A 24,356-nucleotide genomic window follows, 5' to 3' on the forward strand; every position below is an offset into this window, starting at 1 on the left:
TTTATATACGATAATCACCAAAATTGAAATTAAACACCATAATATCCCGATTTCTCAGATTGGTGTTTTGAATAAAGTTAGTTGAACATCAAATGGTTGATGGACCAACATCTAACAACTGAGTTAGAGTAAATAAGGCTGCGTGTATGGTTTCACAGTCCACAGACTATCTGGGATTCTGCAGACGCACAAGTGGTTCTATTCATGCCCTCCTGAATCAGCTGCACATGTTATCAGTCTACAGTACATTGTGTGTGTGTGTGTGTGTAAGGCCCTACCTCAGCCTGCTTCAACTCCTCTTTGCACACATCTTCTAATGAAGCCTCCAGGAAGTTCATGGCGTATCTTTCAATGGGAGTGAGCTAAAGAAAAGCAAACAACACACACTGTTTCAGCTACTGGTGACAATAAGTAGAAAAAAAATAACCCCATTATGATGTTTTGTTCCATAAAATAAACCACATATTTTGTATTTTTATTATAAGGATCAGCAAAAACTTTTCTTGGATTTTAATTTATCAGTTACAGTACTGAATAATTATTCACCTGCTCCACCAGGGCAGCAATTTCCTGCTCAGCTTTGGAGAGCTCCTCCACTTCCTCCTGCTCCCCCCCATCATCCAGCGGTATGTTCTCATTGAACTCTGCCAGTTCGGCCACCTGCTCCGCTTTAGCCTGAGAGGCTGCTACTATGTCCTCCTCATCTTCAGCACGACACAGTGCCTGAGAAATTTGTTTCAGGATGGGATGAGAGAAAAAAAATTAAACATAACAAGACCTTTGTGCTGTTTATATGCTGCAAAGTGTTCCTAAAATAACATACCTGTTCCAGAATGGTGGTGCTCTGTTTGTTGACACCTTCCTCTTCCTCAACTTGGGGAACAGAGAGCTCCGCTGCCACCTCCCTCTTCTCTCCATCATTAACATCAAACAGCTCCCGGATGGTTTGCTAAGGAACAAACAGGCATATTTAGCTCAGCCAAAATGTTAGTGTGCTTCATGGAAATAAAACAAGACACGCATGAACTGCTCAAACACAATACGTCCAAAATGCTACAACTTAATCAGATCTCAAAAAGCACAAAAGCTTTTAATGCCAAACACATTTCTTCATGTGTAACAGTGATTACGCATCTCTGGAGATAAGTACTCGCCCGCGCATTGGTGTAAAGATAAATCCAATGATTAGTCACCACATAAGAATAATAATAAGAAGAAAACCTTTATTAGTCCCTCAGTGGGAAAACTGCTTTGTTGCAACAGTACAGGTGCAGTAAGCAGAAGCATAAAGGTAATATCACATGATTAATAGGCAGCAAGAAAACCTCCCAAACAGGCAGTTAGAAAAAAAGAGCTAATGAGCTAATGTACATTTATTTCCCAAAATAAATCAGGCTTACTTAAGAAAAAAAAAAAAAAGATACCTGTTTGAAGAAGGCAGTGGTAAAGTTTCCTCCTTCAATCGCCATGTCTCCCAGCATCCTCTTCTGGTTAGCTTTCTTTAAGATGTTTTCCTCGACTGTCCGCTCACTGATCAATCTGAAGACAGAAACAAATGCAGTCCATTAAAAAAGGAAGATGGAAAGATGTTTGGATAAGGCGAGACACTGCAGGTGAATGGGGTAAAAAATTCTAACAGCTATCATCAGTTTTTTTTTCCTTACAATAAGACTATTTTTGTTTTTTTGTATTGCAAGTTGTGAAATTTCATGTTTATAAATTAAGGTGTCATTTAGCGAAACATTTGTGGACATTTCTAGGAAAAGAATTAACACTGGATTAAGCCAGTTTTTTTTTTAATTTGATGTATTTATTTATTGTAAAATTTAACTCAGATCTGTTTGAAAACACTATTTGCAGACATTAGATCCGATCAAATTCATAGAACTATGAGGAACATCTATAACACATCAAAGCCGATGAAGAGATTTATTAGTTCATACTGTCCTGTTAAGGTAAAGTTAGGTTTTAGGTTGAAGTGAAGGGATTCCCAAAACCTTTTCCATTTTTTGAGAGAGATTATCATGAAATAAATACTCAAGATGTGTATTTTTGACATTTTCTGCTGTGTCTCGCCTTAAATGACAAACAATCCTGTAAATTAGTGATTGGAAGTGGAAGGGGTAACAGAAATTGGGAAAAAAAAAAAACACACCTGTATATGTGGACGTCCCGGGTTTGACCGATTCGGTGGCAACGGTCTTGCGCCTGAGCATCCATGGTGGGATTCCAATCACTGTCGTAGAACACGACGGTGTCGGCCCCGGTCAGATTCACCCCTACGCCTCCGCTGCGAGTTGACAAAATGAAGCAGAAAATGCGTCGATCTGCATTGAAGCGCTCCATGAGGGCCTGCGCGAAAAGAAGGAAGTTGCACAAAGAATAAGCAATAGAAGCTTTTCCTATTACTAAACCGAGGAAAAGACTAAACCAACACGTTCTGCTGGGAACTTTGTTTCATATTTTGAGGACCAACCTGTCTCTGCTCCACGCGGGTGCTGCCATCCAGGCGGAGGTAGATGTGCCCATGATAGTTGAGGAACTGCTCCAGCACATCTAACATACGCGTCATCTGAGTGAAGATCAGCACCCTGTGGCCTCCTGACTTTAGTTTTCTCAGCAAAGTGTGGAGAGTCTGAAGCTTTCCTGCTCACACAGAACACACAGGAATAAAAGCATGTAGGAAAGCAGTAAGCAACTACACAGAATAATAAAATAGAAAAACTGAATTTTCTGAGAGGAGTCCGAATGTAAAAGAGCTTTTGATTGTGCACAATATATAAAATTAGGTTTTTAATAACCCTATGAGACTGTCTTTAGCTTTACAACTAAATAATTAACTTAAATCCTGTATTTCATTAAGTGTGATTCTCTTTTTTAATTCCAATATAAATTGTGGATTTGGAGATATGCGAACAGGAAAAGGGGGGAAAAAATAACAAAAAAAACAACCCTGGATGCCATCATTAATCACTTCAGACTGGTTGATTGCGCTCTGTTGTGGACAAGTCTCCCAGTGACAGGAATGCAACACAATGAACAAGGAAGCAGACAAAGTGCTGCTTACAGAGTCGTCAACAGAGACTCTTGTACAGACTCCTGATGATGCCAAACAATCCCACTGTGGACTCACAGATTCACAAAGTACACTGGGCAATATTCAGCCTCAATTAAAACGTGAACAGATAAGTTTTCAAGCAATCCTGCTGACAAACAGGAGCTCCCTGGAGGAAGTCATTAGCAAACAAAGGAAAGTTTAAAGCGTTAAAAAAGGGATATCTTGTTAATGTCAGATCAACAGTGACCAAGTCTTTTCTCATCTAATTATTCTGTCAAATCTGGGCTTTCAGGAGGACAAAATGTCGTCATTTACATATTTACACTTTTCCTCTGTTTTTTTTTTCTCTTTACAGTTATTTATGCAACTATCCTCACAAAACTAACTCAAACTCAGTTGGTTTTTGGTGAGCATCAAAATGTCTTCTTGGCCATACAGGAACTTTTTTTTTTCTTTCTGCTCACTTGTTCTTTGGCTGCTCCTGATTGGACACTACCATTCATTTCTGATTGGTGAAAAATTTGACATAAAGTGGCTTCATCATAATTTCTGGCTCAAAATAGAGCTCTCTTAGCAACACAATAGTTATAGCATTTTTTTTTATTAAGAAATGTGATACATAATGGTGTTATCATGAATCCCTTATTGTAGATTTGCCATATAGAGTCTCTGAATAAACGCAACATTTTGCAGCTAAATTGTAAACCTCCTGGATGTGATATAAATGCTTGGAAAACGTCCACAGATCACCTAAAGGGTAAGCTATTCATCACAATTTAGACCAGAGTTACACACAAAGATCCTGAGAAATTGTTCATATAAGCAATAGCGCTTGGGGGACGTAGCAGCATTTTAAGGGTTAAAAGCAGGTGATTTATTTATTATTTATTTTTTGCAACAGGCTTTGCTATGATTGCATTTGCAGAAAATACTTCTACACAAAACTTTTAGACTGTTGGACTAATGGTAGCAAGTCTGAATATATGACCCAGACAGATTGTCAAATGTTCTATCTAATGATAAAAAGCTTAAATAAAAAAATCCCTTAAAAACTACAAGACGCGCTCAGTCTCTTCTTGTAGCAAATAAAATTATTGTACAATACCTGCACAACATGACTGGTCAAAGAGATCAAGATAAATGAAAACTAGAAAAAATAAAGTTAATTTTATTGCTGTTTTTAGAAGCTAATGGACATAAATCATGGTTTAAACTTGTGTATCATATGTTTGATCATAGAGTGTGGAGAATAAAAAAAATCTAAATAGACTCATGTTTTTTGTTCTGCACATTTTGTTGTTAGCAACTGTTTCACACAGGCATCATGTTCCATTTTTGGCTACTCCAACAGTGCACAGCAAAGAAACATTGAAACAACTCACCACAATCATACTGTATGAGCCTCAGGTCGGGGAACTGGGTCCTCATGTTACAATGGATGCGGTGGAGATTGCGAGTGAGTGGAGCGACTTCAGCAGATAGTGCAGAGGCGAAGACTGACTGTTTGTGGCTCAGAGATGGAGGAGGATGGCAGCAATGCATGGAGATCGGAGGAGCCTCCACAGGAGGAATCGCAAATGTAAACCTAAACAACACAGAAAACATGAGTTTGTTTACAAAACTACCCCTTAGTAACTGCTCGCATCAGTAATGTATATTTTAAGAAGACCTCTACCTGTCTATTATATCACTGAGGAGCTCCAGCCGTTCCTCGATGCTGTTGATGGCCTTTATTAAAGTCTGAGTCTGGAACCAGTGATCATATTTGTTTTGCCATTGTGCGAACAAACAGCTGCTGTGACCTGAACGGCCCCAATCACCATCAGAATTCAGAGCAGAGGGGGATGGACGAGAACCAGGGAGAAAAGTCACAAAGTCCAGAACCTCCCGGCCGAACACAGGCTTTGCTCCACAGTGGCGCTCGTTCACTTGGATGATGAAGCCCAGTCGGCTGTCGCGCTGCTGTTTAAGACTGTCAGCCAGCCATGACTGTTGAAGGAGAAGCACAGAAACAAACCGCTAAAGAGCTGAAAACACAAAACTGTAAAACGACAAGAATCATGTTTCCAGAAGCTGGAAATAAAGAATCTAACTTCTGGTGTTGTAAATTACCATAAATCTATATGACTTTGTTTTGGCCACTTGGAGTGGCAGTGGAAAGTAGTTGGTGAAGAACCAGTAGCTATGAAGACAACACTACCATTCATTTGTGGCCACATGCAGTATACCAACTGCGGCTAAATGCTCAAGTAGCATCCTTTTTCAACGCAGTCTCTGAAACAGATCAGTGCTGGGACGACTGGTTCCACAGCACCACCAGGTCTCTACCAGTTCTAAAAGCTGCTTTTGCCAAGGGCTGGGGACAGCATTATTGTCACAACCCAGACCCATGAAAGCAATGAAAGAGGCCAGTGCAACACTGAAGCAGCAGTGTAAGAACAAGTCATTATTATTCATCTAAATTTCTTGCTATGTAATATGTAATATGTATTTTTGCCACTTGGTGCTGCTCCCACTGCTGCATAGAGCTTATTTCAAAATATATAAACCATGTTTGTAACTTCAAGACATTGAATTGCAGACAAAAGAAGCAAATACAGAGCAGTCACGGAGAAAAAAACTTCAATATACACTCAGGATGTTCAGACTTGGTTTACAATGACATGATCTTCTGAGATATGTTCACACATTCAAATTTAGTTATGTCTCTTCTTTGTTTTCTTCTCAACTTGTATTTTATTTTTATTGTATTTTATTATATTTTTCTTATACCTTCGTATTTCCACTGAAACAACTGCACCTTTTACTGTTGTTGTACAGCATTGCTACGACAAATAAATCTTTGGTCAACCGTGGTTGTTTTAGAGTGCTTTATAAATAAAGTTGGATTGGATATTTTAGCTAAAAAATCAGTTACCATGTGGAAAGGAGAGCGGGGAGGGAGGCGGGGCACCCTCCTGGGTGGCGGGTTGGTCTTTGGACGCACGTTTGGCTTTGACTTTGTGTTTACTGGTGACTGATTGCTGCCATTGTCCCGTGTTGCTGCTGAAGACTTGGACACAGATGATGAGGGGGTCACCTGAGCTGAAACTGAGGAAAGCATGGCACATAACATACATGTTGTAAATGACTCCAGTCCATAGTACAACCAATGATGGATTTGGCTTAAACACAGTTTCAACTTTCTTACAATAAGACAGCTATTTATTTCTAAAGAATATATTTTTTGTAAAACTGATTCTCAGACAAGTAATTCTCCAAAACAAGCTGGTTTTTATGTGGCTGCTACCTTCTACAAGCTTGTAATCTTACCTGGCTGCTCTATGCTGGATGGAGGCGGCTGCACTACTTTGAGGACAGGACGAGGGGGTTGAGGCTGGTTCGGGGTGGAGCTAGGGTGTCTGGGAGGAGCTATGGTGTAGTGGGCAGTAGCAGGACCAGGGGTGCGTGTGGCAATTTGCAATGGAGCAGTGTTCCTGACAGGGATTGTGTTGGAGTGTGGGTGCAGGGAAGGGGGTGCCTGGGGAGCAACACGAGGGGAAGGGGCCACGGCCAGTGTGGGCACAGGCCCACCCTCCTTGCCTGTTGACTGACGCACAACGATCTTCACAACTCCTGGGCTGCTCACCATGGCTGAGGACACTGAAAACAAACCAAGGCCTTAAAACAACAATCAGGAAACGTGTGTGATTCAGACAATGAGTTGAGCTTTTTGGAGAAATGAATGAGATGGTAAGAAGGGCTAAATACCTTGAGGGGAAACGTGGTGTGGCAGCCGGTTTGGTGGGGGAGCAGCAGAGGGTGTGTTTGTGTGGGCTGTCGTCTGTACAGTCAGTTGAGCAGCCTGGCTGATAAGTTGATGCTGCACCCCGCTGGACACCAGGTGCATCACATTACCTGCACAGAGACAGGAAGTCAGATAAATACATGACATATAATCAATACGATGAAGTGTAGAATGGGAAATAATCCCGATTTGTTTTTGTCATATTTACTGTTCCTTCTGATTTAAAATTAAATAATTTCACAGAACTTATTTTGAGCATCTCTTAAAGAAGAAACATTTTCAGTATATATTTCATAAGTCCCGTTTCCACCAACAGGTCCAGATCAGCATCGGTTATTTTGCCACTTTCATAGGCAAGAAATGAGACTGATGACAGACTATCCAATCTGACCCAACATGGTGGCGCTGGGCATACTGCAATCCATTGATTAGTAAAAAATATTGTCACAAATATATCATTCTTTTTTTTGTTGTTTAAAGCCACGTGTAAAGAGGAAAGAACAAAAACTACTGGATGTCCACCTTTTCCTTCATTTCTGTGTTTTGTTCATGATCTAATCAAATTGTAAGGACAACAAAGATTTGTAACTTTAGTTATCAAGCATATTTAATCAACTAAATTCAAGATTATGTAATAATTAAGTCTGATAAGCATGTCACAAATATTTCAGGCAGGAAGAAAAGCCATTGTTTTTGGGTAACACTAACCTTGAACAGGGCGTGGTGCAGCTGCTGGGACTTGGGCTCCAGACAGAGTCAGCTTGTTTCCTTGAAGCTGGAAGGTGACTGGTTTACTGCCCTGACATGAAGAGACAGGTCGCCCTGCCAAGGAGGCCAGCTGGGCTATGCTCACCACCTCACCAGCTTACAAAGAAAACACGTGATATGTGAGTTACAAGCCACATCAAATGCAGTTTAAATGAATTCAGTTGTTACTTGTTTAGTCATAATGACATTCTTGTCATCTTTTTTTTTTAATTAACTATGCTATACATAATAATGGACTCACATGGCAGCCTTGCTTGCATATCAGGACTAAGTAAAACCCTCTGCGGCATGACATTGCCAGGGTTTGGGCTTGGATGAGCAGGAATACTGGCCACACAGGGAGCACCAGGAGGCCGTACAGTCAGCATTGGTTTGGGAGCACTGGATCTCACTGCAGTTTGAGGGGTAGGATGCAAGAGTGGGCGAGGTGGAGGTGTTGGTGCCACTGTACACACCACTGAAAGAAAAAAACACGTTTAAGGAGAAAAGTGCAAAAACTAAAAACAAATTACCTGAATTTTCTGACATCTTCTGAATTTTCTAAAATTGTGAAAATCTTCTTTTTGTTCACAAAACACTTCTATTATTTTACATGCCTTGCTGAACCACAGGAGCAGGTGCAGGGGCTGTTGCAACTTCGGAAACTGGAGAAGGTTTGGGGGTCTGAGCTGCAGGAGGGACAGAAGAGGTGGGTTTGTTCATCAGTAGAACCTGTCGGTTATCACTTTTAGGAGGCGGCTGGAACATCCTAAAACAGAAACATGGAAAGAATTATTACACCGTGGAAGGAAAATTTTACACTTATCAGCTTTAATCCTTCGACTTGAACTATTCAAATGCATGGAACAGCTCGTTCTCCATTTAATAGTTTTAAAGAAGGTTTCATCTTCTTATATTAGCTGCCAAAAATGATAAGTGAGCTGAGGACATGTCGACCATAAGTACCGGGTACTTTCTGCCCAAGGGACTGACAATGTACCAAGAGTACTGCATACTTTAAAAATGATACCCGCCCGCCCAATAAGGGCCACTTTTGGCAGGAAAATGTTTCCCTGGTATTTTGTTTAGTCATTAGTTTCCACAGTCAAAAAAAAAAAAAAAAAGTCTCCACAGTCAAAACACAAGAAAAAGATCTATATAGTCCAGTCCATTGGAAAAGTCACTGTGGTCAAATGCTGCCATACTTTGGCTGACACACTAAATTGTTATTTGAGCCAATGGTTGATGCTGAAGTTCATAACTACTCACACTAGATTTAGATATTTGGTTATAGAGAAAACTCTTTAGGATCCATAGCTGTAGAATGTACCTGTTGACCTTCATGCGGACTGGTTTGGGTCTCGGAGGAGGTTCAGGGGACTCGGTGAGCTCCTGAATTAGCTGACGGCTGACCTTGTGGCGTGGCAGAAAGACATCTGCCTGGTAACGGGAAACACGGCTCTCCAGACCAACAAGATCAAACATGGAAAGGTCGCATCGCTGAGAAAGAGAGAAAAAATGCTTTTCAGTCTTTCAGTCTGATTTTCTGTTAAATTTAAAGAGAAGTTGGATTTTTTTTTTTTTAAGTTTCGTTTCCTGCTAACCTTCAGAGGAGGAATCTCCAGCGCCTCCAGGACCAAGGAGGCTGTACTGAAAATTATGGGCTGCGTGATGAAGGGTGACTGGATGGGTCGAGGGTCAAACAGGTTTGGGTGGTTGCACACTTTGCGGAGCTGCATGAGGATATTAATCACAGACATGAAGTGACCGCTGGCCAGTGTTTCCCGGGTTCTGTAAATCAAAAAGAAACAGAGTTAATAATATTAATAAAACAAATAATTTAAAATGTTTTAAGAGAGATAAACTAGATAAAATGGAGTATATAACTGCAAAAAAAAAATGCAGCTTAAACCTTAGATATGATACTGAAAGAAATTTTGGCAAGTCTTTCTACTAGAACTGTTGTTTATCTAGTTGTACAATAAAATAAATATTGATATTATTCTTTTGAACATTATCATATAGGAACTCACGAGGCCTGTGCCATGAAGTCGTCGTAGAGAAATCTCTGCCTCTTTGAGAGGCGACACCGAACCACATGCTCGTATTTCTTAGGCATCTGCTTCTCAACGTCAGCCTTTATTCTTCTGAGCAGGAATGGCCTCAGCACTTTGTGGAGCCTCTTAACTAGGCCCTCGTTGTACTCCTGACTTCCCTCGATCATTCCCGTCAGCGGGTTGGAGAACCACTCTTTGAACTCGCGGTGGGACTGGAAAACGTGGGGCATGAGGAAGTGCATGAGCGACCAAAGCTCCATCAGGCTGTTCTGGAGAGGGGTTCCTGTTAGCAGCAGTCGCCGGTGGCTGCGATTAGAAGAGGTTAGAAGATGAGTTTCAATAAATATACAACGATTTGTATAAGGATTTTAGCTAATAATGGACACAAAAGCAATCTTTTAAACTTTAAGCCACAAACTCAGAATTGGTGTATTTATTGAAGTTTTAGTATTTTCTTTGTAGCTAAAAAACATGAAGTTACCTAAATACATAAGAGAAATAACTCATTTTTAAGTTACTAAGTGCTGAAAAACACCAGCCTGTTGAGGAATACCTGACTGTTAGAGGTAACACAGAGGAGATTTTGATCAAAACTTAGCATTGAAAACAATTCTGATAAAAATGACTAAATAAACAATTTTTTTTTAAGCTTTTAAAACTAAACATCATGCATAGCTTGTCTTTTAGCCCTCATAACTGTAGTCCATGTATCTCAGTGGACTGGTCTTACATTTGTGATATTACTGTATTATCACAACTATTGTATTCACAGATACCTGCTTTCATTCTGCATCTGCTTTCTTCTACACATTCAGAGAAGTTAAAGGTCAAATATAATTAAACTGTAAGCGGCTCATAATGTGACCAGATCCCTCTGCAGTCTGCAGCTTCATGCAACACTGAGAAATTATCACCAGCTGCAGCAGCGTTCCAGCCAAATGATGACAACTTGCGTCTCATTACTGTGATTTTGGTAAGAACAACCCATCTCAATTATTTGTGGGGGGGGGTCATTTTCACGCAACACTGTCTGGAAATAAATCCTTTTGTACTCAATTGGGTCCTATGGGAACAGCAGCCCTGAAAATTTCAGTTTCCTTGACTCAAAGTAAATGGATCCAACAGATTTTGAAATTCTTTATCATGACTTATTCACTTGAGTCAGGTCTGTTGGCGCAGGGACACTGAAAACCTGCATAACTGCAGCCCTCGAAGGACAGAATTGAGTAGTCCTGCTTTTGAGTATTCTGCAGTCACACATGGCCCATATGAATGTTGTACACAGCTGGATGCAAGCTGAATTTTAGTGTCAGCTTTCAATGTTTAACAGAGCCACGTCTTTGAAGAAAGACACTAAACTTAGGCCTCTTTAACATGTTTGTACAACACTACTTGATACTAACTAGTGGAATTTGTCAGCCACTCCAGTTTTCTATTTTCTCACACACATTAGGTTACAAAGTCAGACAGCAAGCAAGATATAATATTACTGTACTTTAGGGCAAATGATCCCAATCCCATGGAAAGAGAAATTATAAAAACCTTCATGACCTAGAAAGTCCACAATGATGTGTCTACTATGTGCATTTTGTTTATATAAAATAAAACTTGCTTTTAAACCACATGCATAAACAACATCAGAACGCCACATGGGGTCGGCTCCTTCAAAGCCACCAGAAAGCAACAATGGGCATTATCTGAAACTTTAAATAACTCACACCCCATCTCGTGTTTAGTGCTAAATCAACTTCAAAGCATCAACTCTACCATTCTAATTGTGCTAAGAGATGGTTTGGATTGTAAACACCATGCTACTTTGTTTTTAGCGTACATTAAAAGAAATAAATCATTTCAAAAAGGCTCACCAGCATATCAGTACTTCTCACAGTACAGTGTCTGTGGTGTTCAAAAGGACAAAGTACAAAAAGTATGTATAGTACAGTGGCTACAGACAGCTCATCAAAAGAGGAAATGCATGTTTCCAGACTTTAATGACAACCTTGTGCACAAGACAGTGACTAATCACTCCCAGCTGGTTCAGCTGAGTACATGCAGTCCATATTCAACCAATTTTACATTACAAATAATGTTGTCTGTAGATATTAAAAGCCGAGATGGAATTATTGTGTTGCTATATTTTTTGCAAACTGAAAAAATACAGATAAGGTTTGAAGTAAGGTCACACGCTTTATACAGTCTCAGACAGACCTGTTGAAGTTCAGCAGGCTCTGCCAGCGCTGGGACTTGAAGTTCTTGATGTTTTGAGCCTCGTCGAGGATCAGATACCGCCAAGACTTTCGTCTAAAGGCCTGGTGATCCTGCAGCACCAGCTTGTAAGAAGTGATGCACACGTGGAAAGCATTAGGCTTCGTCCAGCCCTGAAAAAAAGAAAAGAAATACAAAATGGTTCTTATTTCTTAATACTGACGTTTTCAATTTCATGTCTTTTTTAGGGAAACCAACAGTAAAATAAACTGTCAAGACACTTAAAGGTCTGTAGTTTTCTGGGTAATATGTAATATGTTTAATATTTATTGTTCCACTGACAATGCACATAAAACAATTTCATGAATTAGTGTTTTCTTTACAGCTAATTTCCAATTGTTTTCCCCTTGTAAGATGTTAATTTATTATAATCAGCCATTAAAACAGAAATCAAACAACAATAAAAAAAAAAACAACTGAAAACAAAGTCCTATAACACGACTCATAAAAGCTACAGACTGAACAGACTGAAAGCCAGTGAGAATAGATAAGACATGCAAGCTGCGGACATCTAGAATATTACAGCAACAGACTGTTGTGAACATGGCGTAAAATAATTTTAATTAACAATGCCTCAAACCAACCTTTTCTACTCAGAACACAGGCTTCCCAAAATACTAAAATTTAGAAGCAACACATAAAATCAAAAAAGAAATACTGCACACAAACACTCCAAAAGCTGAGGAATTTATTACCTGTCTCTTCAGCTTTCTCTCTTTTTGACTACCAAAGTAAGTAAGGATTTTAAACCCTGGACACCAGCGCTTTAGCTCCATCTCCCAGTTTAACATCACACTGGTGGGAACGATGATGAGGTGGGGGCCCCAGTTCCCTATAAAAAAACAAACAAACAAAAAAAAACAATAAATAAATAAGAGGTTAAACTGCATTGTAAAATATAAACAAATAGAATAGAATAGGGCTGTCACTGCAACAAAAAGTGCAATGAAATTACAAATTACTAAAATACCTTTTTCACAGGCGAGGTGAGCGAGCAGAGCAATGGTTTGGATGGTTTTACCCAGACCCATCTCATCAGCCAGAATCCCATTTAGCTTCTTCTCATACATGGTGACCAACCAGTCGAGGCCGATGTGCTGGTATTCTCGTAATGTGCCGTGAAGCAGGAAAGGGATGGGGGTCTTGACCTGTTGTTGGAAAAAATAAAGAGGAAATGAAAGTAAACTAATGTGTAGAAAATGTGTTTGAAATAAATTTAAAATAATGTTCCACATGACTGACCTTTGTAGTAGCCAGAGTGTAGCCTTTCGGCTGCAGGCTCTCTGCTGTAGCAGCTATATGGCTGATTTCTTTCTTTGGCCGAGAGCTTGAGGAAGGCGGGCTGTGGTCTCCTTCCTTTAACAAAAGCTCCATCCCTTCTTCTCCACACTCATCATCCTCTTCATCCTCACTCTCCTCATCATTTTCACTGTCATCATCATCGTCATCAGCAGCGCTGTCTCCTGGTGATTCTAAGTCACATTTTGAATGACGCAATACTTTAAAAACAAATCTAAGCAGCAAAACAGCACACAAGATTATTTTGTTAGTTGTTAGTACCTGAAGAAGAAGTGTTGCTTTCCACATCACTCTCGTCTTCTTCAGTCTCTACCTCGTCGTCCCCAGACGCCTCAGAATCAGAGCTTGCTTTAGAGCCTGAAGCAGAAGGTGCCTCGAAGTCTGATGCATACGCTCCTTTGTACTTCTCCAGCAGCTCCTCAATGCTCATGTCACCTGGAAGAAGAGCAGAGACATGTCAGGAAGAAGGTCACAGCTTGACATCCATGAAAACCTTATTCACATGTACACGTCGTGGGAAGCAGCGAGGACAAGATAACATTTTAATGTCAGAATTATTTTAAACAAGAATAACCAATCAAATTCATTTTGAAAATGTATCAATTATCAAAGAAACTCGTTACAAAACTGCTCTTTCTAGTAATATACAGGGAAAAACGTAAGATAAATGCACATACCCTCTTTGGCCAAGTCATCAAGCTCCTCTTTGTGATTGACATTTCCTTCCACTTTCTCCTGGGCTGCTATGGTGTCCTCCTCATCTTCAGCTGGAAACAGGAAGTGGAACAAAACAACGAAATAACAAATTAAAAGCACAGAAAAAAAAGTAATAATTTAAAGAGTATTAAAAGACATTATATATATATATTATATTGTTATATCATTTCCAAGGGTAACAAAGTGTAGGAAAAGTTCTTTCACATTTTCAGCCTTTTAAATTAAATCATACCATCCTCGTCATTGGCAGTGAATTCTCGATCTTCCTCTTCCTCCTCCACCGATGAAGAGGATTCATTAGAGCATTCTTCATCTGAGCCCGAGTCCTGCATAATTCAGTGAGTCAGAGCTTACATAAAATTCAAACATCTTGGTCAGTAGCATGAATTACAGCGTAAAAAGCGATTTTCTTCATATTTAAGTGTTCTAACTAACCCTGCAAAAAAGGATCACTCTGTATTTACCAACATATAATCATTCTACAGTTTGAGCCATGACAAGTTTAATAAGAACTTGATGGCTTGAGGTGCAAAAATCTCATTTATATCCATGCACTGGCATGTTGCTCAAGATTTTACGATGACTGTAAAAAGAGTAAACAGTCTTAATTTAGTGGATTTACCAGAGACTAATAATCCTGCTTATTTGTGCTAATTTTAGTAGAAAAGTGCGTATTAAATCAAAGGTACTTCTATGGTTAACCACACATCTATTAGAAATTTAGAGTTCAACTCATTATAGGCTTTGTTTAAAAAAAAACTTCTAAAATTTGAGGGATTTCTGGAAAACGTACAACTGTGCAAAAAGATATATTAGTTTTCAGACTGAGGAATTAAGAACCATTAAATAAAAAATATTAAGAGATTAAACCTTTGATTTTACTGTAAATTGCTGGCTTTTTTATCATGTTCAGCAATACTGTTTAAAAAAAAAAAAAAGTTGGAATATTTTGTGTCTGATGTCGATGCAACTCTTGCTTCACTCCAGGTTTAAAAAAGGAGAAGGCACACGCATGTGACATCATGTCATAATGGGGTAAGTACTAATATTTTACACCACAGGGGTGTTGCACAGGCAGATATTGGTGCACACAGGTGCTCCAACAACAGCAAGAGTTTACTTATTTTAATCTGTCCCACTGATTTGCCCCATTTATCAACCAGTCAGCATCTGCAGCAGTGGCTGTGACACACAGCTCAGGAAGGAAATTGCGGTACTTCCACGAAATCTTGGCCAAAGTTGATCATTTTTGAGCTATAAAAGCTCAAGTCCTGCATATTTAGGTTTAGTATAAGTTGCAATTAAGTGTTTGATTATATTGGTATCCATTATTACTAATCATAGATCTGTGATATTACAGGGAAGAACACAAAACTGGCAACTCTAGAACTATGACGGCTAATGGAAGATTAAACATTTGAAATGTTGCCTTTGTTTCCAGAATGTAAAGAAAATATACACAGACTAAACTAGTTAGAGGTTTAGCTCACAGAATGAGTTCTATAAATCTGGAAAGCAGGTGTGGGGAAATTTGCATCAATTTGTCTGGTGGACACTTAAATGGCTGCTTTAAATAACTTGACTGATCCAAGATTTTCAGACTGACATCATTTTGTGGCAACACTATAATCTCACACAGGTTTACTGTAGTCTTGGCTTTTTTTGAAAGCCATTTCAGTGCAGCTGTGTGGAACTACCTGTGGAGGTGGCAGTTTGAGGGTACTTAGTAGTTGGTCGAGGGGCAGCATGCCCTCTTCCTTCAGCAATTCAATCTCCCTCTGATGGCTCTCTGCATCATTGCCCTCCTGCTGCTCCTCCACCTCTATGGTCTCTTCATCATCATCATCCTCTTCACATGGAGGCTCAAAGTCTCTGTCTACTTGAAGACAAGAGGTTTGTATAAGTACAGGTATACGAACAACGAACAAGACTTCCTGCAAGCCAAATAAACAAATTTAAAAAAAATAAATAGTTTCAGCTGTATATTTTAAAACAACAAAAAAAAGCATTTTTAATATATCAAATCAGCCCATTTCTGTGATTTTTTTCAGTGTGATGGGACTTTTAATTGCTAAGCAGGCTCCATTCCACATGAAACCATGTCAGATAATAAAATGTAGGTGGGACAAGGCCACTGATGGAAAAAAAAAAACGGACTGCCAAGTCTACTCTTCCTGAGTGAGCAAGCTTTTAAAGTTAATTCACAGTCGGCCTCTAAGCTCAAGCAATCAAATGCCACCACTAACATGTGCAGCAGACTAGCCTGACAGGCTTGACAAGTCTCAGGCCTGATGAGTGCCACACAGCATTGGGTACAACTTTGTGGAGTCACTGCGTCAAAAAGTGTTCTGACAAACGACATCAGACTTCACCATCTTAAATCAAGACTAAGTGCATCTCAGCTTCAAGATTCTAAGTTGCAGTGACCTTGGTGTGAAAAACAGCTTTATATACGTATCTCTGAAACACTGTGGATGCTAAAGAAGATTGAGTCATTCTTGTGTTGCTATGACAACATCCCTACCTGATCCATTGCATCAGCTCTGAAAGTTCTTTAACATTTTGTCAGGAGACACTATTAATAAGAGGCAGCTTTTATTTCAAGAAAAACTTCTCACCATCCTCATCAACAGGAGGTGGCAGAGATTTTTGTGGAGACACCGCAGTCTCAGGAGGCCTGCTGGGTGCAAGTGACTTGCTGAGAAGGTCAGAGTATTTCTCTGTCTGGCCAACAATGAAGTCCAGCTGAAGATCCAAAGCCTTCTTCCGCTTTTCCTCTAGTCTGGACTGCTGCTTGTACTGCACCACCTTGGGGCACACAAAAACAAATAGGTAACCAATCGACAATTGAAAAAGTGCTTTATTAATGCCCAAAGGGATTAATAAAATTAATTAAATTTGTATTTAAGTATAATATATAATGAAAAAATAATTATAAAAAATATTTAAGATCAAATTATTAAAATAAATATAAAAAAAGAGAATATTTAAAACTCAAGATTAGGACAAAAAACAATTTTGGTTTCATACCTTCTCAACACTGCTCCAGAACGCCCGGACCTCCTTTGCAATAGAGGATGCAACTCTTCTGATTTTGGCATGCTCATCTCTTTTGGCTTTTTCTTCTTTTTGCCTCAGCTCCTCATGGTGTCGCATCACCATTCGTACCACCTGACAACATAACAGAAATACCATGAGTTAAAATCTACTCAAACATTTCTTCATAGTACTTAATGTGTAAAACTTCATATTATTTAAATGAATATGACACCTTTGTGATGAACTGGATGTCTTACCTTTCTAGCCACTCCTCTCTTCCACCTTCTCTCTTGAGCAAAGTCAGCTGAAAGCCACTGCATCTCCTCACACAGATAATCCCAGTGAACCTTCGGTCGTTGCGGCTCCGTCAGACGGGTGAGACGTTTCATTGACCAGAAGCCCTCCCGCTTTAGAGCCTGAGTTCGATGCTCAATGTCTGCTTCCTACAGGAACATTGGAAACATCAGTCAGTAAACCTTTTCTGTGAAAAAATGGTTTAAGAATCAATACTAGAGGCACTAAGAGAAGGCAGACCTCTGCCAAGCCACTGTATATTTTTTTTTTTTGCCAATGATTGTGAACATTATTTTTTATTTAATCATAATAAAATTTAATCAAAATCTGTCCAGAACTTTGAGTTATGTTGTTAACAGACGAACAGACAAACCAACGGCACAGAAAACATGACCTCCTCCTTGGTGGAGGTAACAATGGTGCCAAATAAAGATTTTCTTTAAAAGAATAATAACAATTAATAGCAGAATTCTGTTGCACCAAAAACTTCTTTAGTAGCTGTTACACATCTGACATAGAGAATTGAATTTTCAGGAAAGCCTTGTATTTGAACACAGTGAGTTTATTTTATAGTTATCTTGGCAGGATGAGGTTAGGGTGCATAAAATACATTTAGTATCCTATCCCCCTTAGACTGCTTGAAGAGGGAAAAAATGTTTTAAAAGGACCTGTGACTGTAAAGCAATTGGATAACAGGTAACAGTGCCCGAAGTTGTTTATATTTGGTGCCAACATGTATTCTGGGTGATCAGATCACAAGTGGACAGCATAATGTCTAAACTAAAAGCCAGTTCAGGACACTTGTCAACATTCAGTTAACAGTCTGAACAGAATATGTCCTGGGCCAAATTACAGAACCACCTCATTGACATTACATGACAAGAGTTTTGTCAGACCTCCAATACGTTTCAATAGGCCTTGCCCTAAACAACCTCTGTTTTCTGTATGACAAAGGGGGCAACACAGAGAGTTTACACTCTGTTAAATGCTAAATTGTATACTTCTTTACATCTCTTGTATCACTAAATTGCTTGTAGATTCCACTATAAAATGTGACCCAGATAAATGTGAAACATGTTGATGTGTTCAGGCCACTGAATGCATTTGTGGCTGAACAGAAAAATTGGTAGACCTGCTGATGACCTGTTGGTTGCTCAGCTGACTTTTCTAAGTAGGCTACACATTTATTTGCAAATAGCGAAGGCAGATCTGATCACAAGGGGTCAGTTAGATGAGGGGCACACCTTAACATCAGGGGTGAACACATGCACTTACCACTGTCTATCAGCATTTTGATCATCAACATTAGCACCAAATGTGAACAGTAGTTTTTCCCGTAAGTTGCACTAGGACTTAACATTCTTCCAAATGAATGTTATTGTGTTGTTAAATCAGAAAGCCACATCCTCACACTTCTGTTGACTTGCTGTCATATACAGACTCTTTTGCACTGTTGAATTCAGACATTAGTCACTAACTAATAACTAACATTAAGTAAGAAAAATAGTTCCATGTTGGGGGAGGCACAAAAAACTTTGTTTTGTAAAAGAGAAATTGCTATTTTTCTTTTTTTTATTTTTGCTGGGGGGGGTTTATGGCTATGTTGTGTTTTTTTCTGCCAGTTCAAAGTTATCAGTTTTGAATTTGTACCTTTAACACACACACTTCTCACACAACATTCAATCAAAGTTTCTGAATGGGCAACAGTGTAAAACGAGTAGTACGAGTATGAAAAGGCTGGAAGACACTGAACTGTGCACATTTTCCAAAAGATACACAGAAGTTAAATTGTCATTGTTTTGCAGCTTATAAAACAACCTGTGGAGCATGAACACTGATAGTTTTTGAAGCTTCTGCAGCTCCACATCTGTCTAAAAAACGTTTTGAACATTAAAAAGCTGACTCACATGTTTGGCCAGTTCTGCCATGTCAGTGTGACGCTCTCCACGGGACCGATGAGAGGTGCCCTGGTCAGGCGGGGAAGAGGCGGAACTGTAGCCGACAGATAAAGGTGAAACAAACTTGCCATGAGGACCTCTGAGAGGAGAGGACTTCTCCCGTCTTGGTGTGGCCCAATCAGAGGAGACCGAAGGACTAAGAAATGAGGAGGAGGTGGAGGGTGAGGCAGGCGATGAATTGATGGCGACTCTGTCTGCAATCCACTGGCGCACCTAGGAGCCGAGACAAAAGGATGAAGAGAGAAAGTTTTTTTTGTTTGTCTTTTTTGGTAAAGAAGTGATAAAGGTAAAGAAGTGATAAAGGTAAAAGCTATAAATTTCTAAAGATGAAACCCACATGCATGAATATAGTTAAAGCAAAAGTTTAAAAAAGCAAATGTGAAATTTCTCCTGTGCATAACTGACTTTCTGTCAGACTGTTCTCCACATGCATCATCAAAAAGCTGAAGTCAAGGATTTTCCACAGTTAGCAGTGACAGTGCCTGACTAGGATGTGCCCATGAATGTCCTGTGAACGTGAGCCTATCTGGACAACAACCCAGACTTACCTTAACGAATATTGCCTGTCTGTCTGTCCTGCTCTGTCCATGCTGGAAAACACACATGGCTTAACATGCGGCCAACTTAGAAGTAATAAACCACTACATGATGATTAAAAAAAAAACTATTCACATGAGCTGTATTAAGATGGATTACATGCAGAATAATGACAATAAAACATGCCAGCATACCTGATACAGGAAATCAGATTTTGGTTTTAATGGAGATAAACCTGAAACTGCTTTCACATGCACTGGAGTCCTGAAATGTTCTGGAAATGTTCTGGACCAGTGGCATGTGAGAAAGCAAATGTTCTGCAACATCCGCTCCCAACTTTCTGCTGAGATTTTCTACCCAGATCACTTGTATAATTTCTGTATCATTAGCTGGTGAGACTATCTACCATTATGTCCACAAATATGGAGTATTTGCTGTCACTGTGTGGGTTAGCACGTGTGCTGGTGTGTCCTTTTTGTAGACCCATACTCTGCTTTCTGGTCACGTTCCGCTATTGTACATATGTTCAGATTTGTGCAGTACAGTAAGGACTTTCATCTGCTATTCTCAATGTGTTATAAAGTGAACAAATTTCCACAACCTAAGTTCTGGACACCCTGTCTCCTGCACCTTTTTATTTCCAACCAGGAGTGTAAATCTCCAGCAGAAAGTCTCCCTGCTGTAAAATTTTCATGTTAAGAGCAACTGTGCAGGAGGACCAGACCACATTTTCTGGAGTTTTTCCTGAAAACTTCCAGTGTTCATGTATGAAAACAGCTCATTATATTCCCCTTGAATTTTGTGACAAAGCCCCTGAAAAATGAGTGCATTTATGGCATGTTGCTCATCACCACATCCTGTTTACAACCGCCTAAGAAACAAAAAGCTGAATTTCAAATTGTTCTATATTTAAATGGGCAACTGAATGCAGATAAAAGAAATTCATCTTATGGTTTGACTTCAATGGTATACTTTGACATTCAAGGACATTCAAGTTCTTCTCGATCACAAGGCTCAGTGCTGTACTGTGAGGGAGCCTTATTTCTGATATACATCAGTGCAAAAACTCTTTGTATCCATATACCCTATTCTGGAGCATTGTCAGTCTTCGAATAAACAAATTTTCAATTTTAAAATTACCTTATGTGATGAGCTGGAAGTGGTCATCTCATGTTTGTCGGTATCAGGTTCATCATCACTGTCTTCCTCGGGACTGCTAACTTGTCCCAAAGTGGCCTCGTGAATCTCAGTTTCTTCCGCTGCTTCATCCTGCTCCATGTCCTCACTTTCTTCTTCCCCATAATCAGGATTGCTCATATGATGAGTGACATTGGCGGACTCCAAGGCTGCACAATCTGTTTCCTCTGGTGCTCCGAGCATGTCAAAGGTGTGAGGTGTATCAGGTGGGGTGGCGTCAGTGGGTGTGGCAGCATTTTGAGAAGCAGGTTCTGCTTCAGTTGTTGCAGTTTTGGTAAAGGTTAAGGCCTCTGATTTGCTTGTTGAAGCTGTGGGGATGAAAGATGGAGTGTGCTCAAGCTGAAGTGAGCTGATGCTGCTCAGAGTAGGCTGCTGGACTTTGACAGGTGTTGCTGCCACAGATGTTTTACTGACAGAGTACTCTGGCTGATCTTTCTGGCTGCTTAAAGCCACAGACACAGATAAAGAATCTGCTGCTAAGATAGTTCGGGGAAGGCACTCCTCAGATGCTGAGTCGGTCCAAGAGCTGTGGGCATTGGCTAACGTGCCATCCACTTTCTGTTGCTTGGACACTTGTGCCAAAAGGGAGGGTGGGTGTTTCAGAAGAGGAATTTCTTCTGGTTTCAGAAGCAGCAGCTTTGGATTGATAACACCAGAGGAATTAGTAGAACAGAACGTCTCAAGTTTTGTTTCTGTGGGCACAGCAACATTCTGAATACTCTGTGATGGAATCAACGCCGGAGTTTCTTTGGTTTCTTCATGAGAAGAAACACAGACCTCAGGCTTTGTGGTACTCACAACAGTGAATCCTGAAGTTTGACTGAGACGGGGCTGGTTTTCTACGCAAGTAACATGTACTGAAGCAGCAACGGGCGGCTGGATCTCCATATCCTCACTACTAACGTTAACCAGTGGGGATATGAGAGATAATGAACCAACTGTTGCTTTTGCTTCCTGTTTTGGAGAAACTGTTTGAACTACAGCAGTGTCACTCACCTCTGTTAAATGTGCAGAACTGATTTGTGGTGTCTCAATTTGTGTATCGTTCTCTGTTTGTTCAACAGTAAAAGAGTTAGATGTAACAGCAGCTACTTGAACTAAACAAACCTCGCTTGAGTGTGTCACTTCAACAGATTGGTTAGAATCAAACACTAAATGTGGCCCAACTGCAGCCACTGTTGCATTTTGCAGGGACAAATTATCATTAGATGAAGGCAAGGGCTGCTGGGAAATTACAATAGTGTCAGTTTCATTAACTGTGTGAATAGATGGTCCGAGGTTCTCTTTGACGGTGTACTCGTCAGCGTTTTCCAGTAACGCATTGAATAAGTTCACTTCGTATCCTGGAGATTGAGGAATCTGTGCACTACTAGTGGCACAAACCGTCTCCTCAGCAACCTCCTCCACCAGGCCACAGAACTCGTACACTTCCACATTCTGCGAGTCGAGCTCCATACCTGCCTCAACGCTTTCTTCATATAGTTTTGGTTCCCCAGAAGAGAGTTCATTAACAATAGCAGCTTCACAGACGCTACCATCTTCTCTTTGTAGGAGGTAACTCTGATTTAGGTGCATGTTCGTCCAGTCTCCACTGATATGAGCCTCCTCTCTGACTACTACAATTTCTCGGGCATCATCAGAGTGCAGAATTTCAGCAATCAGCGACGTCTCTGTTGCAGGGACTTGATCAGAGGTATGAGATGTCTCTGCTTTAATAACCTCTCCTGCCTGCAGTGAGACAACTAGGCCTGTGTCAAACAAAGGGGTCTCTGTAGCAGGTTTTGGGGAGTTCTCCTGCAATGAAGAAAACTCTGGCAGCATTGTGAAGTCAGACGAAGAGGTGGTGGTGTCATTTTGTTCTTCCCTTGTGTTACTGTCCAACTGCTCTGATTTAAAGGGATTGCAGATGGATGAGTTTTCTTTTCCAGGAGAAGAGTATAATCCAGAGGGTGTTTCTCTAGCCTTTGAGGCCTCAAGTATTTCAGCAGATTGGGGTTGAGAAGTGACAACAACCGCCTTACCGTGTCCGAATGTCTCAAATGATTCCACAGAATTTGCTTTTTGCATTTCTCTTGCATCATTTGAGATCGCTGTGAAAGATTTAAATTGCATTTCTGATGGGTCAGTTTGTTTAATCTCTGTATTATCTGTGGAGGAAAGAGAGAGTGTCGACTTTGAGTCCTGGTGACTGTCTGCTGGCTCTGCAGCACCTGATGGAAGTTTATGGCTGCCTTGACTTGAATGGATGAGTGGATCCCTGTCAGACTGCGCCATAACCCTAATTTCTCTAAGGTCTGGAACTTTAAAACCAACATTTGATTGGGGAACAGAGGAAGATGACACTGTGAAACAGATTTTAGATGGGGGTTGTGGGAGAATATTTTCACCTGTGTGCTCCTTTCCACTAAGTTCCATATTTGTTCCAGTCTCTGGTTTATATTCCAAGATGATGGACTGTTCCTCCTTTGTCCCTGCAACAAGTCCAGCCCCAGATTGCCGAGTTTGGTTTGTCTGACTATTTGAGTGGCTTTTCTTTTCAATAGTTTGTGACCCGTATTGAAATTCTTGCACTGCGCTGCCAATCTGTGAGGTGAGAGGACAAGGGGGGGTTGATAGCATTTGCATCCCAGCAGAGGTACTGCCGTCCTCAGCGAGGGATGTTGGCAATGATCTCGCAGCTCCAGCAATGCTCTCCTCAACAACAACTTCTTGTGGAATGATGTCCTTGAAGTCGCTGCTCGGTAGAGCCTCAGGCAAGGCGGTTGGTGGTTGGGCGCTCTCCATGCCGGGGATCGAAGAGTTATTGCTGGCCAACAGTGGCACAGTGGATGGGTTTGTGAATGGAGGGACTGGGCGGGGGGCAGCTGCGACCGGCTGCGGAGCATGCCGAGGTGACTCCCCAGCCACATTCTGTGCAGCCTGGGGGTTGCCACCCAGCACATCCACAGCCGGAGAGGCCTGCTGCCACACCGCCTCCCCCCCAGAGTTTCCTTCCTCTGTGCTGCTCCGGCTACACACTGCACCTGCAGGTGACACAGGAGGTTAACAACGTGTCTGGATGAAGTAGGTTAAGTGGTGAAAAACTGAAAATGAATAAACAAGAAAAAGGTAAATGTAACTCTACACAAGCTCTTACGTAATTAAGATTCAAACACAGGATATTGCTTTCTCATCCTTACCAGCTGGCTGACTCATAAGGACAATTTTCACAAATGAACTGCAATGTTAAAATTAATAGATGTGGTCTGGGGGGTGTTACAGTGGAACTATCCAAAATAAAAAAGTCCAGCCCAAGCCCCTGGCATATAGTCTGGATAGCGTCCAACTGACGTCATGGTGTATGTATACCAGTAATTACACCCCATCATTGACACCCCAGTACATGCCAGGTGTGCATTGAC

The 24,356-nt window shown here is 40.5% G+C and overlaps 1 protein-coding gene across 3 annotated transcripts in view; it reads right to left on the reverse strand.

Annotated features, from left to right (window-relative positions):
* LOC121632638 (Snf2-related CREBBP activator protein) overlaps positions 1–24,356 on the reverse strand; it is a 33,620-nt gene that overhangs the window by 5,682 nt on the left and 3,582 nt on the right. The window contains exons 3-33 of one of the 3 annotated variants that reach the window (XM_041974292.1): positions 20,899–23,978; positions 19,770–19,811; positions 19,171–19,434; positions 17,227–17,412; positions 16,961–17,101; positions 16,549–16,738; positions 15,628–15,806; positions 14,163–14,256; positions 13,891–13,980; positions 13,475–13,648; positions 13,157–13,386; positions 12,885–13,062; positions 12,610–12,746; positions 11,858–12,027; positions 9,626–9,955; positions 9,197–9,383; positions 8,923–9,092; positions 8,210–8,361; positions 7,855–8,070; positions 7,554–7,709; positions 6,809–6,955; positions 6,371–6,700; positions 5,976–6,148; positions 4,734–5,047; positions 4,441–4,643; positions 2,477–2,646; positions 2,156–2,352; positions 1,425–1,539; positions 824–949; positions 547–723; positions 279–362 (exon numbers count right to left, since the gene is read on the reverse strand). In XM_041974292.1, the coding sequence (XP_041830226.1) occupies positions 279–362; positions 547–723; positions 824–949; positions 1,425–1,539; positions 2,156–2,352; positions 2,477–2,646; positions 4,441–4,643; positions 4,734–5,047; positions 5,976–6,148; positions 6,371–6,700; positions 6,809–6,955; positions 7,554–7,709; positions 7,855–8,070; positions 8,210–8,361; positions 8,923–9,092; positions 9,197–9,383; positions 9,626–9,955; positions 11,858–12,027; positions 12,610–12,746; positions 12,885–13,062; positions 13,157–13,386; positions 13,475–13,648; positions 13,891–13,980; positions 14,163–14,256; positions 15,628–15,806; positions 16,549–16,738; positions 16,961–17,101; positions 17,227–17,412; positions 19,171–19,434; positions 19,770–19,811; positions 20,899–23,739 (8,163 nt within the window). In that variant the 5' untranslated portion in view covers positions 23,740–23,978. Of the gene's footprint in view, positions 1–278; positions 363–546; positions 724–823; positions 950–1,424; positions 1,540–2,155; positions 2,353–2,476; positions 2,647–4,440; positions 4,644–4,733; positions 5,048–5,975; positions 6,149–6,370; positions 6,701–6,808; positions 6,956–7,553; positions 7,710–7,854; positions 8,071–8,209; positions 8,362–8,922; positions 9,093–9,196; positions 9,384–9,625; positions 9,956–11,857; positions 12,028–12,609; positions 12,747–12,884; positions 13,063–13,156; positions 13,387–13,474; positions 13,649–13,890; positions 13,981–14,162; positions 14,257–15,627; positions 15,810–16,548; positions 16,739–16,960; positions 17,102–17,226; positions 17,413–19,170; positions 19,435–19,769; positions 19,812–20,898; positions 23,979–24,356 lie in introns of all 3 variants that reach the window. The other 2 variants (XM_041974291.1, XM_041974293.1) reach the window with 2 other exon arrangements.

Source organism: Melanotaenia boesemani, chromosome 21 (genome assembly GCF_017639745.1).
Source record: "Melanotaenia boesemani isolate fMelBoe1 chromosome 21, fMelBoe1.pri, whole genome shotgun sequence".
In the NCBI taxonomy this organism is placed as follows: domain Eukaryota; kingdom Metazoa; phylum Chordata; class Actinopteri; order Atheriniformes; family Melanotaeniidae; genus Melanotaenia; species Melanotaenia boesemani.